The sequence below is a fragment of the Macaca fascicularis genome, chromosome 14 (genome assembly GCF_037993035.2).
Source record: "Macaca fascicularis isolate 582-1 chromosome 14, T2T-MFA8v1.1".
Taxonomy (NCBI): domain Eukaryota; kingdom Metazoa; phylum Chordata; class Mammalia; order Primates; family Cercopithecidae; genus Macaca; species Macaca fascicularis.
Window position 1 is genome coordinate 48158665 of NC_088388.1, and position 14387 is coordinate 48173051.

The 14387-nt window shown below is 43.8% G+C and overlaps 1 protein-coding gene across 5 annotated transcripts in view; it reads right to left on the reverse strand.

Moving 5' to 3' along the window:
- Positions 1–14387, reverse strand: part of OTOG (otogelin) — a 102563-nt gene that overhangs the window by 24620 nt on the left and 63556 nt on the right. For all 5 annotated transcript variants that reach the window (XM_045371561.2, XM_045371560.2, XM_045371562.2 and 2 more), the window contains 4 exons: positions 12206–13974; positions 11297–11465; positions 10861–11006; positions 9823–9912 (listed from right to left, as the gene is read on the reverse strand). In XM_045371561.2, coding sequence (XP_045227496.2) covers positions 9823–9912; positions 10861–11006; positions 11297–11465; positions 12206–13974 — 2174 coding nt within the window. The remainder of the gene's footprint in view (positions 1–9822; positions 9913–10860; positions 11007–11296; positions 11466–12205; positions 13975–14387) is intronic.

Genomic DNA, 14387 nt, shown 5'->3' on the forward strand with positions numbered 1-14387 from the left:
GGAGGCCATTATCCTTAGCAAACTAATGCAGAAACAGAAAACCAAATACTGCATGTTCTCACTGATAAATGGGAACTAAATGATGAGAACACATGGACACATAGAGGGGAGCAACAGATACTGGAGCCTACTAGAGGGTGGCGGGTGGGAGGAATGAGAGCACAAAAAAATAACTAATGAGTTATTACCTGGATGACAAAATAATCTGTACAACAAACCCCTGCGATATGAGTTTATCTATATAAGAAACCTACACATGTAACCCTGAACTTAAAAGTTATAAAATAAAATAAAAAATAAGACATCCAAATGGCAAACAGGCACATGAAAATGTTCTTAACATCATAGATCATCAGAGAAATGCAAATCAAAACTATAATGAGAAATCATCTCACTCCAGTTAAAATGGCTTTTATCCAAGAGACAGGAAATAACGAATGCTGGTGAGGATGTGGAGAAAAGGGAACCCTCACACTTTTGGTGGGAATGTAAATTAGTACAACCACTATGGAGAACAGTTTGGAGGTTCCTCAAAAAACTAAAAATAGAGCTACCATATGATCCAGCAATCTGGGTATATACCCAAAAGAAAGGAAATCCATATATTGAAGTGATATCTGCACTCCCATGTTTGTTGCAGCACTGTTCATGATAGTTAAGATTTGGAAGCAACCTAAGTGTCCATCAGCAGATGAATGAATAAAGAAAATGTGGTACTTATACACAGTGGAGTACTCTTCAGTGATAATAATATGAGATTCTGTCATTTACAACAACATGGATGAAAATGGAGGTCATTATGTTGAATGAAATAAGCAGGCACAGAAGGACAAACCTAACATATTCTCATTTATGTGTGGGATCTAAAAACCAAGACAATTGAATTCATGGCCATAGGGGAAGGGTAGTGGAGGGGTTGAGGGAGAGATGGGAATGATTAATGAGTAAAAAGAAAAATTATAAAGAATGAGTAAGACTTAGTGTTTGACAGCACAACAGGATGACTACAGTCAATAATAATTTAATTATGTATTTAAAAATAACTAAAAGATTATATAATTAGATTGTTTATAACACAAAGGATAAATGCTTGAGGGCATGGGTATCCCATTTTACATGATGTGATTATTACACATTGAATGTCTGTGTCAAAATCTCTTATGTACCCCATAAATATATGGGGTACAACTACCATCTACCATCTACCCATAGAAATTAAAAATTAAAAAGGATTAGACTGTTTTATGCAGCAAATTATGCAGCACATGAACTATTATGTAGAGGGAGCCTCAGCCCAGCAGTCACAAAGAAAACTTTGTGACCCTAGGAAAGCCCCTGGCTCTCCTAGCCTGAGCCTTCCTATTCGTAGAGACAGGGGATTGGGCTTCATGATCCATGAGCACTCTCTGAGTTCTGGGAGTAAACATACATATCTGAAGCCCAAGAGAGGAGCCTCGCCTGCATTCACAGGACTTGAAGTCCAGGCAAGGACAAAGAATAAAAGGTTAAAAACTAAGGACTTAAGCCTCCATTTCTGACGAAGGTGGAGTAATAGGAACTGGATTTACTCTCTTGCCTTAAATGATCAAACAAATTGACTAAATATACAAAACAACAGTTTTCCAATGTGAACAGTTGGCAATGCAGGAGAGTGATCCCTGAAAACAAAAAATGGAAACAAATGAGGCAAGCCTTATTATTGCCAAAGGTTATTACTTAGAGAGTTTAGAGGCTGCAGTGCAGGGAGCAGGAACCCAGGCAGAGCCTGGTGGTTTCCTAGAGTTTAGAAGACAAGAGATGGACGTTCATAAAGGCCAAGGTAGCTAGAGTTTGCATGGCAGAGAGAGAGAGAGAAAGAGAGAGAGGGAGCTCTGAAGCTTTGCAGAATCCCCCTCCAACCCTGTCCTGACCCTGTCCTGAATTTTCAGCTGAATATTGATCAATGTATGCAGGTGAGAAAATTACCTGAGACTAGAAAAAGAACCACCTGAAAGGAACAGACAGAAAAATCCACAGAACTAGAACCACCTGAAAGGAACAGACAGAAAAATCCACAGAGCTAACACAGGGCTGAGAATAGTTGGGGCTACCACCAGCTAGAATAGAAAAACCTCCTAATATGTAGAGTATAAGGTAGGGTATGCAGAAGGGTATTGCTTTAGTAGCAGGGAATTGGTATGTAGGATAAAGAATAAAATCACACTCAGAATAAAGGCTACTTTGGCTTTACCTAACAAAGCTTAAAGGAAAGCCTCAGAAGGATCAAACTGTTTCCAAGTAGCATAACTACTACAAAGCTCAAGAATATTTTCAAAAATAAAATGAAAGAATATCCAGCATCCAACAAGGCAAAACTCACAATGTCTGGAATTCAATTTTAAAAAATTGTCAGGCATGCAAAGAAGCAGGAAAATACAACCTATAATGAAAGAAAATATCAATGACACACATGGTAGATAAGGAAATATAAAGTTATTTTTAAAATTGTTTTAACTATACATGCTGAAGAAACTAGAGGAAAACAGAAGAAAGTGAGATGTTCATGATATGAAAAGACCCAAATCAAACTTGTGCAGATGAAAAACATCATGTCTGAGATGAAAACCACTGAATGGAATTAATATGCTTAGACACTATAAATGAAAAGATTAATGAACTTAAAGATAGAGCAATAAATACTATCTGAAATGAAGCACAGACTAATAAAAGACCCAAGAAAATGATGAACAGAGAGCATAAGTGATCTGTGGATCAACTTCAAGTATCCTAATACACATGTCATTGAAGTCCCCAAAAGAGAACTGAATTACCAGGCCTATCATAACCAAATTGCTTAGAAACAGTGATAAAAGGAAAATCATAAAAGCAGCAAAAAGGGGTAGAAAAAAACTACATTATGTATGAAGGAACAAAGAATGACAGCTATCAGAAATAAGCAAGATAAAAGATAGTGGAACTTCATAACAGCACTATTCAAAATAACCAAAAATATGGAAACAGCTTAAATGTCCATAATAAATGAATGGATAAACAAACTGTGGTATATACATACAATGGAATATTATTCCAGCCATAAAAATGAATGAAGCATTGATACATGCTTCAATGTGGATGAACCCCCAAAACATGGAGTTCAGTGAAAGAAGCTAGACACAAAAGGACAGATATTGTCTGACTCCACTTATATGAAATATTCAGAATACGTAGATCCAGAGACAAAAGGCAGATTGGCAGTTCATGGATGGTGAGGAGAGGTGAATAGGAAGAAACTGCTTAATGGGTATGGGGTTGCCTTTTGGGGTGATGAAAATGTTTTGGAGCTATACAGAGGCAATGGTTGCACAATATTGTGAATGTACTAAATGCCATTGAATTGTTCACTTTAAAATGCTTAATTTTATGTTATGTCAATTTCTCCTCAATAAAAAAAAGACAGGAGCAAAGTCTTGTAAAGTACTGAAAGAAAAAATTATCAGTCTATAATTCTATACCCAGTGAAAGTATTTCTTAAAAATGAAGGAAAGACCAAGACTTCTTCCAACATACAAAAGCTGAAAGAATTTATCACCAGTAGATCGGTACTACATGAGTGTCAAAGGAAGTCTTTCAAGCAGGAGAAAAATGATACCAGATGCAAATCTAGATTTACACAAAGGAATAAAAAGCACAAAATGGTAAATACGTGGGTAAATATAAACTTTCCTTGCTTTAAAAATATCTTTAGAAGATAAATTAAATGCTTAAGGAAAAACAATAACAATTTACTGTGTAGTTTATAATAAATATAGAAGTAAATTTTATGACAATAACACAAAGGCTTGATGAAAGGAATTAGCAGTATACTGTTATAAAGTTCTTATGGTGTATGTGATGCAATATAATATTATTTGTAGCTAGTCTGTGACAAAGTAAAATTACATACTGTAATATCTAAAGCAACCATTAAAGGAGAAAAAAAAGTACAGACAATAATCCAACATTGGAGATGAAATGGAGTCATTAAAAACAATCCAAAGTAGGCAAAAAAAGGAAGAAGGAGGGCACAAAGAACAGATGTCACAAACAGAAAACAAATAGCAACAATATATAAACATCACCATGTTGAGGACCAAATTAAACATAAATGGTATAAACATCCCCAATTAAAAGGCAGAGATTGTCAGATTGGATCTTTAAAAACTGAAGGCTCAACTATTTACCCCCCGCAAAAATCCCACTTTTGTTTGTTTGTTTGTTTGTTTGTTTGTTGAGACAGGACTTCACTCCTGTCACCCAGGCTGGAGTGCAGTGGTGCAATCATGGCTCACTGCAGCCTCAACTTCCTGGGCTCAGGTGATTCTCCCACCTCAGCCTCCCGCATATCTGGAACTACAGGTATGTGCCACCATGCTTGGATAATTTTTTAATATATATATTTTTAGTAGAGATTGTGTTTTGCCATATTGCCCAGGCTGGTCTCGAACTCCTGGGCTCAAGCAATCCACCCGCTTCAACCTCCCAAAGTGAGATTATAGGCATGAGCCTACATGCCGGCCAAAAATTCCACTTTAAATAAAAAGCCACAAATAGGTTAAAGTAAAAGGATGAAAAAAGATACATCTTAGATATACATATTAGGTATACGTGCTAACACCAATCAAAAGAAAGCTGGAGAAGCTATTACAGGCAAGTCAGACAAAGTGTAATTCAGAACAAAGACTTTTTACCAAGACAAAATGGCCATTTCCTAAGAAGAAAAGAGTTAATTCATCAAAAGGACACAACAATCCTGAATGCTATGTACCTAAATAACAGAATTTCAATATATGTACGTAAAAACTGATAAAACTCCAAGGAGAAATAGACAAATAAACAATTATAGTCAGATATTTCAACAATCTCTCAATAACTGGGAATAAACAGGTAGAAAATTAGTAAGAATTTAGAATACTTGAACAACACTATCAGCCAACTTGACCTAATTAACATTCATAGAACACTCCACCCAATAATAAAATACACATTTACTTGGAGTATATTCTTGGGCGTAAAATAAATCTTACTAAATGTAAAAGAATTTAAGCTAGATAAATTATGTCTTATGAACACAATGAAATTAAATTAGAAATCTATAACAGAAAGGCATCCGAAAAATTATAAAATATTTGAAGATTAAATAAAACACTTAAAATAATTCATGGGTCAAATAAAAATCAAAAGGGATATTTAAAAGTATTTTGAACTGATTGAAAAAGAAAACACAGAATACCAAAACTTGTAGGATGCAGCTAAATCAATACCTACAGGGAAAATTGTAGCACTAAATGCTTACATTAGAAAAAGAGGCCGAGCACGGTGGCTCACAACTGTAATCCCAACATTTTGGGAGGCCGAGGCAGGTGGATCACGAGGTCAGGAGATTGAGACCATCCTGGCTAACACGGTGAAACCCCGTCTCTACTAAAAATACAAAAAACTAGGTGGTGCCTGTAGTCCCAGCTACTCGGGAGGCTGAAGCAGGAGAATGGCGTGAACCTGGGAGGCAGAGCCTGAAGTAAGCCGAGACTATACCACCACACTCCAGCCTGGGCAACAGAGTGAGACTCAGTCTCAAAAAAAAAAAAAAAATAGAAGAAGAAGAAGAAATGTCTCAAATTAATGACATAGGCCTCTACCTTAACAAACTAGAAAAGAAGAGTAAATTAAACCTAAAGTAAGCAGAAGAAAGGATATAATAAAGATAGCAGAAATCAATGAAATAGAAAACATAAAAATAATAGAGAAAACCAATAAAGCCATTCTTTGAGAAGGACAATAAATTTGATAAGCCTCTAGCCAGGCTTGTCAGGGAAAAGAGAGAAGACATAAATAACTAATGTCAGGAATTAGATACGGCACATAGATTCAGATCCTACAGAAATTAAATGTATAGCAAGAATATATGATGGACAACTTAATGTTTATAAATTTGACAACTTGGATGAAATGGACAAATTCTGTGAAAGATGCAAACTACTCAAACTTACCAAAGAAGAAATATATAACCAATATAGCTCTACATCTACTAAAGAAATTGAACGTGTGTTTTAAAATCTCCCCAGAGAAAAATCCAGGCTCAGATGGCTTCACTGTTGAATTCTACCAAATGTTTAAGGAATAAATACTACCGAGTCTATATACTTTTCCAGAGACTTAAAAAGGGGAGAATACTTTCCAACTCATTATATGAGGCCAGTATTACTCTGCTACCAATAGTAAACTATCATATTACAAGAAAAGAAAATTTAGACTAATACCCATCATAAGGATATAAAAATGTATAAAAAGGGTAATATAACAAATGAAGTTAATTTCAGGAAGGCAAGACTGGGTTAACATTCAAATATCAATGTAATTCATCAAATTAATAATCTTAAAAAGAAAAACAATGTGATTATCCAAATAGGTATGGAAAAAAGCATTTGACAAAATTCAACATCTACTCCTGGTAATAAAAAACTCTCAGAAAACTAGGAATAAAAGAAAATGTTCTTAACCTGATGAAGGACATCTGTGAAAAGCCTACAACTAACATCATGCCTTACAGTGAAAGATTGAATGCCTTCTCCCTAAGATCAGACAAGGATGACTGCTCTCAACCTTTCTTATTCAGCATCACACTAGAGGTCCTAGCCAGTGCAACAGGTGAGAGAAAATAAATTAAAAGCATACCCATTGGAAAGGAAAAAATAAAACTGTCTATATTAACTGTCTATATTTGGAGAGGACATAATTGCCTATGTAGAAAAACCCAAAGAATATAAGAACTAATAACTGAGTTTAGTAACATTGCAAGATACAAGCTCAATGTGCAAAAATAAGTTGCATTTGCATTAGTAATCAGCAGTTGGAAAGAAAAACAAAAACAACAGAATTACTTACAATAGCACCAAAAAATATAAACTATTTAGGAATAAGTCTATCAAAGTATGTGTAGGATCCTCACACTGAAAACTGCGAAACACAAATAAAAACATCAAAGAAGCCATAAAAAAATAGAGATGAACCATGTTCATGGACTGGAAGACTCACCAATGTTAAGAATTATTCTTCTCCCAAATAATCTATATATTGAATGAAACTCAAAATCCCAGGAAGACATTTGGTAGAAATAAAAAAGCTGATTCTAAATTTCTACGAAAAGTTAAAGGCATTAGAATAGCTAGGCCAGGCACGGTGGCTCACACCTGTAATCCCAGCACTTCGGGAGGCTGAAGCAAGAGGATCCCTTGAGGCCAGGAATTTGAGACCAGCCTGGGCAACATAGTGAGACCCCATCTCTATACAAAATTTAAAAATTAGCTAGCCATGGTGGCTACACTTGTTGTCCTGTACTTGGGAGACTGAGGTACGGGGATTACTGAGCCCAGGAGGTCAAGGCTGCAGTGAGCTATCATTGCACCACTGTACTCTAGTCTAGATGATAGGGCAGGACCCTGTCTCTAAAAAAAAAGACAAAACAATACCACCTAATTTTAAGGTTTAATAATAAGTAAGGGTAATCAAGACAGTGTAGCATCAGTGAAAGGACAGATTAATAGGGCAAAATAAAAAGTATATAAATACTCCCAAACATTAATTTTTTTTTTTTTTTTTTGAGGCAGAGTTTCACTCTTGTTACCCAGGCTGGAGTACAATGGTGCAATCTCAGCTCACTGCAACCTCTGCCTCCCGGGTTTAAGTGATTTTCCTGCCTCAGCCTCCTGAGTAGCAGTAGCTGGGATTATAGGTGTGTGCCACCATGCCCAGTTTATTTTGTATTTTTAGTAGAGAAGGGGCTTCTCCATGTTGACCAGGCTGGTCTCGAACTCCCGACCTCATGATCTGCCCACCTCAGCCTCCCAAAGTGCTGAGATTACAGGCATGAGCCACTGTCCCTGGCCAACTGGTTTTTAAATAAACGTTCAAAGACAGTTCAATGGAGACAGAATAGTCTCTTCAAAATGGTGCTGGAAAAATTGAGTATTCACATTTGAAAAATGTATCTCAACTCATACTTTGCACCACTTACAAAAATTAACCTTAAATGCAACATACACATAAATACCTAAAACTATAAAACTTCTAGAAGAAAACATAAGAGATTCTGTGTGACTTTGGGCCAGGTTCATTAGGTACAACACCAGTATTATGATTCATAAAAGCAAAACTGATAAACTGGACACCATCAAAATAAAAAACCTTCGGTCTTTTGAAAGACACTAATAGGTGAATAGAAAACCACTGGAAAATTAGATTTATATCTGATAAAGGGATCATATCCAAAATACACAGGAAAAGTTCTCAAAACTCAATACAACAACATGATCTTTAAAATGTGCAAAAGACTGGAACAGATACTTCACCAAAGAGCATATACCATGGAAAATAAACCCATGGAAAGATGCTCAACATCTTCAGTAAGCAGAAAAATGCAAATTAAAGCCAAAATGAGGTTCTATTTGACACTTATTAGAATGACTAAACAAACAAACAAACACAAACCACCAAGTGCTGGCAAGGATGCGAAGCTCCTGGAGCTCTCATCCATTGCTGATGAGAATGCTAAGTACCCGCTCTGGAATACAATTTGGCAAGTATTGAAAAGCTAAATACGTCCTTCCTGTTCAACCCAGAAATCTACTCCTGGGGGCTTTATCTACACAAAACCTGTATGTAAATGTTTACAGCCACTTTTTTTGTTATTGTCCCAAACTGGAAACAACTCAAATATCTTTCAACTGGTTAATGGATAAACTATGGTACATCCATAAAATGGAATACTATTCATCAAGAAAAAGGATTAATATACTGATCTGTGCAACAATGTGGATGAATGTCACCATATACTCTGGTCAATTTATACGACATTCTGGAAAAGGCATAACTATAGGGGCAGCAGACAATGGTTGTCAGCAGGTGTGGGAGGGGTTGACAACAAAGAGGCAGGAGGTAGTGTTTGGGATGATAAAACTGTTCTATATCATGGTTGGAGGTGGTAGTTACGTGACTGTAAGTGCTTGTTACAACTTGTAGAATTGTATACTAAATAGGGTAAATTTTACTGCATGTAGAGTATATGTTAATTTTTTAATGGAAAAATTTTATAAACTAAGAAATGAAACTCAGGGAGTTTTCTGTTCAAGCCTCCATCCCATGGGAAATCTACTGTCTGAAACCCCATTCCTAAGAGTGCCACAAATGTGCCGCACCCTGTGTTCAAGGGCAGATTCCAAAAGGAAGGCTGCAGATTGAGGCTCAGGAAGTGGGGAAAGAGTTACAACTCTGGGACCTGAGGAGGCGATAGATCAGTTCCCCTTGCCCACCTGTTGGGAGGAGCAAAGGTGGCCCTCTGAAGAGGATGCCCGTATGAAGATGGGCTGTTGTTGGATACCCCGGCCTCCTTGACAAAGGTGGACTTAGTGAGGCCAATGAAGCTTAAATTCAGGGCTCCTCACTTCTTGGTAGGGGCCCTGGTAGTAATGTGCTCATGTGGCCATAGGTTTTTGTAAAAATTGCAAAAGTGAGATATTTTAGCCACAAATATTTAAACCCACTGTCTCTTGCCTTTCCGACTTTTTCTCTGTCACAACAATATCCCATCCCTCCTGGTATACTTCCTCCCCTGACATTGGAGTGGCCACAAGCATTCTAATTATAATCACTTCCAAATATACCTAATTTTGCATTATTTTTTAAAAAAAGGTCCCCTCCCCATCCCTGCCCTGAATCATGACTCAGCCTCACAGCCCCTCCACCCCTGGATGCCCTGCCCCTCAGCTGACTGTGGCCCTGCCCTGGAGGCTGGCTGTTTGATGCACTCACCTTTCGGTTGAAGCGATCAATAGTGACCTGATGGGCCAAGTGAGTCACGTTCAACATCACCAGACAGAATGGGGGCCAGTTCAGGTGTCCCTGCAGAGAGAACCCAGCCCTCATCAACCTAGAGCCCTGTCCTCTGCCCCCCTCCAAGTGAGTGGGCACAGCAAATGTGAGTACAGTCTCCCCTGACTCCCCCCTGCACTATGCCAGGGGCTCCCATCAGGCTGGGCAGATGGTGCCCAGGATCCCATGGAACAGTTCTGGTTCCATTTGACCTCATGCAAGTCCAGACCAAAACAGAAAAAAGGAAGGAAGGGAGGGAGGGAGGGAGGAAGGGTGGCCAGAAAGGGAGGGAAAGAAGAGAGAAGAAAGAAAGAAGAAAGAAAGAAAGAAAGAAAGAAAGAAAGAAAGAAAGAAAGAAAGAAAGAAAGAAAGAAAGAAAGAAAGAAAGAAAGAAAGAAAGAAAGAAAGAAAGGAGGGAGGGAGGGAGGGAGGGAGGGAGGGAGGGAGGAAGGAAGGAAGGAGGGAAAGAAGGAAGGAAGGAAAGAAGGAAAGAAAGAAAGAGAAAAAGAAAGAAAGGAAGGAAGGGGAGACAAGAGAGAAGAGAAGAGGAGAAGAGAAGAGAAGAGAAGAGGAAGAGGAAGAGGAAGAGAAAAGAAGCTACTTCTTTCCACCTGGCTTATGGGGACATCCTAGTAGGAGTTCCCTGCAGCCAGCACCTATGACCTCGGTCCACACCATTGGAGTGACATCCCAGTTCCTCTGCACTTCCGTACCATCCCTCCTACATGGCAGGAAGCTGGCACAAACTGGGAATGGAACAGGCTGGGACCAGGAGGCAGCACACTCCACTCAATTATTCCCCCAGCCTCCCAGGGAGCTGTCACCTGGGAGGCCCTGCCCATTCCTGGAGACAGAGGGAGCTCAGGGGGGCTTCCACATCTGTCTTTGCCTCTGGAACCCTGGCTCACTGCTCCATCTCCCCTCTTATCCTAGTCCAGTTCCTAGTCCCCAGCAGGGAGGGAGGTATGGGGCAGGCACCAGGTTGGCACTTTTGCAGTCCAGTACATGGACGGTGACCATTTCATCTGGGCTCTGGCTGAGGACGTAGATGGCCTCCTTGAACAGAGCTACGTGGCTCCCATCGAAGGTCACGAAGCTCAGGTCAGGGAAGATTGAGCACCGGCCTGGGGGAGGGACAGGGCACAAGAAGAATCGGTGGATGTCTCCAAGACCAAGGCCGCCTAGGAAGATGGGGCAGGTTCCTGGTCCTCTTCCTGGATGGATGCAGAGGCCTGGAGTCTGGAGGGTGGCTCAGACCAGGCATTACACAGATCAGAGGTCACAAGCGTAGGAAATCTGCCAGGTCGGGGTCCCACAGGAGGGGAGTCTGGGGCACATAGATCAGGGGTGGCGGTCATGCTGGGGTAAGGATACAGGGAGGATGCAGGAGGCTCCGCTGATCCCATTGACTCACAGGCACACTCCCAGAGTGGGCAGCAGCGGTCCCCACCCACCCGCACGGCGAGGCCCAGGATCCCACAGCGAGGGGGAGCAGCGCCTTGGGGACAGTGCTGGGACTGATTCACGCGGATCAGCTGGCCCTCCAGGCAGATGTGGCGGACGCAGTCCTGCTCGGCAATTGGCTGGGTACAGAGTGGAGGAAGTGTGAGTGCCCATCGAGGAGCTACAGCCCACCCTGCAAGCCATAAGGGCACCCAATCCTTCCCACATATAGGCCCTAGTGGAGCAAGGGACCTTCTAGGGAAAGATGCCCTCACCCCCCACCCACTGACAAGCCATCTGGGGCCTGGCGCTGTGCTTAGTGTGAGCTCGGAGGTCAGGGAATGATTCTTGGAGACCTCTACAGATCTGCCTGGCCTGCGCTGAGAGGTCTGGGTACACAGGCATGCATATACACTAGTTCACACTCACAGAAACCCTAGCATACCTGCGCAAGCCTGCGCGCGCACACGCGCACACACACACACATACAGATTCTCACAAAGGCACAAAGATGCACATGAGGATGTCTCAAACACCATTCATCACACACACAAGAACACATGCAGACACACAAGCGCTCATACTGTCTCACACATGTGAACACAAACGCACACAGCAGACTCACAAAAGGCACACACCAGCACACACATTGTCACCTGGGCATCACACTAGGCCATCCAATCAGCCCCCCAGGGCCTAGATAGGCCAGGCGGAACCCTGCTATGGCATTGGGGCCAACAGGAGACTGGATAATTTTTCAGGGACCAGGAGCTTGGGGCAGGAATGAGGATAGCAACTAAAACTCCATCTAGCAGGGAAGGGGGAAGGGATGAAGGGTGGGGTCACATAAGGGGGAACAGAACCCTGACAAATCACTCACAACACAGGTGGTGGATGTATTGGCCTCAGTGGTGGTTGCCAAAGCCTCCGCCAAACCCTCTACGATGCTCAGGGCTGGGGCTGAGCGCCCAGATGGTTCTGTGATGGCCTCGTCCACGGGCTCTGCTGCGAGGTGAGCCCCTGCCGAGGTTCCATGGGCCTCAGCCAGCTGAGGCAACAGAACCAGCGTGCTGTCTTGGGGGGCCGTCCTGGCAGAGACGCGGCTCAGGGGATAGGATGTGGGCACTGGCAGAGCTGTGCCTGCCTGGGCTCCCTCAGGCTCAGTCACCAAGGGGGTGAGAGGGTGGCTCGTGGCAGGCATGAGCTCTGTGGGCCCACCCTGGGCAGAGCCATAGATGGAGGTGGGCAGAGACACTTGCTGGGATAGGATGGCCACCTTCCCTGTGGTGCTCTTTCGTGAGACAACAGATACCGTGGAGGCCATGCCCTCAGTCACAGGCAAGACTCCAGAGGTTGGCAACGTGGCTCCCAGCAGCAGGCCTGGAGCTGTGCCCGCTGCCGAGGGTGCTATGTGGGCAGGTGGGTATGCCTGGGTCATTGCTGCGGGAGTGAAAGGCGGTGCTGGGCTAAGTGTCTGAGCAGGCAGAGTCATGGCCTGTGACTGGAGTGGAGTGGTGATGACAGAGGCTTTGGGGCCAGGGGTGGTCACTGGGGCAGATGTGCCCACCTTGGCCAGGGGCAAGCTGGTGTCGGGAGGCAGGCCAGAGAGGAACTGGGATGGACCAATTGACTCTAGGGACACGAAGGGTGTGGCTCCCAGCCCATGAGCAGCTGTCGACAGGCTGGCGGCAGTTGGGGTCTCTGGGGGCAGAGCTGGAGACCTGGTGGCCGTGGTGGTATGCTGGGCTGTGTGGGGTGGTGCAGTGGGGAGTGGGTGTGGCTGTGGGGAGGCAGGCGAGCCCATGGGCTGGCTGTGCCCGGCTTCGCCCTTCTCTGTGGACAGCACCATCTCCGCGCTCCTGGTTGTGAGGGGACTGACAGGAACCTGTTCTGCTGCTGTTCTAGCCACAGTTAGAGGGGTGCTGGGACTTGAAGCACTCTGGGCCTGGGTAGGCTGGGGGACCCCTGTCCTGCTTATGACCTTAGTTACTGCAGGTGTCAGCACAGCCTTGTGGGATTCTGAGGAGGTGGGGGACCTGGAGATGGCTCCAGGGGAAGCCACAGGTCTGGAGGAGGGACTTGCTGTCAAGGAGGGCTGTAGGGGTGTCGTCCTGACAGGCAAGGAGCCATGGCCTCGGACTGTCACAGCCTTGGTCATGAGCGGGAAGCGAGGGGCAGGGGGTGAACGGGAGGAGACTGTGATGTTGGGGCTTCCTGCAAAGATCACAGTCACCCTTGTTGTCTCCACGGCACCTGACACCGTGCCGGGTGTGGGTGTCTGCAGTGCAACAGGGAGGGATGAGGACTCTGGTGTGTGGGGGACGGCCAGGAGGCTGGCAGTCACTCCCTTGCTGGCTGGGGCCTCTGTGGGGCGGGCAGGGAGTTGAGAGGCAGTGAGCCCCAGTGGCTGCTGCAGGGTGGACTGGGTGGGGCCTGGATACACCACTGGCTCTTCAGTGGCTGCCACTGGTGGGTTCAGGGCTGTGGGGAGTGGGGCAGCTGGGGCCAGGGCTGGCCTGTGGGTGGGGCTCCCGGGGCTTTCCTGTGACAGCTGTGGCTCCTCGTCATTGGGAGTGGGCAGCCCTTGACTGGGAGGGAGGGTCTCATTGCCAAGGGCCTCTGTGGGAACCCAAACTGCTGGCTCCACACCTGTGGAGACAAGAGAAGAGGCTCAGAAGGCGGGGTGACTGCTGCCCCAGGGGGTCATCGCTGGGCAGGGCTGTGGTGTGGGGCTTGAGGACTGGCACCCTTGGTGATGGGGTGAGGGCAGCTTCTGACGGCCAGAAGAAGTCAGCAGGTCTGAACTCTGCCCGACCTCAGACCCTGACCCCAGAGCCAAGAGACCTCAGGTCTAAGTCTGGCTGCACCACCTTCTCACCATGTGACCCCACTCTGCGCCTCATTTCTCCTCTCTGTGAAACGAGGCGAATAGACCAGATGAGGCCTGTGCCTCCCCTCTGCCTGTATCTCTTTCCAAAGGTCCCTGTGCTGATCTTGCTTCTCTGGGACCTGGGAGCTTTGAGGCATGACTGCTCAATGAGACCCTAGGGACTTAGAGGAAA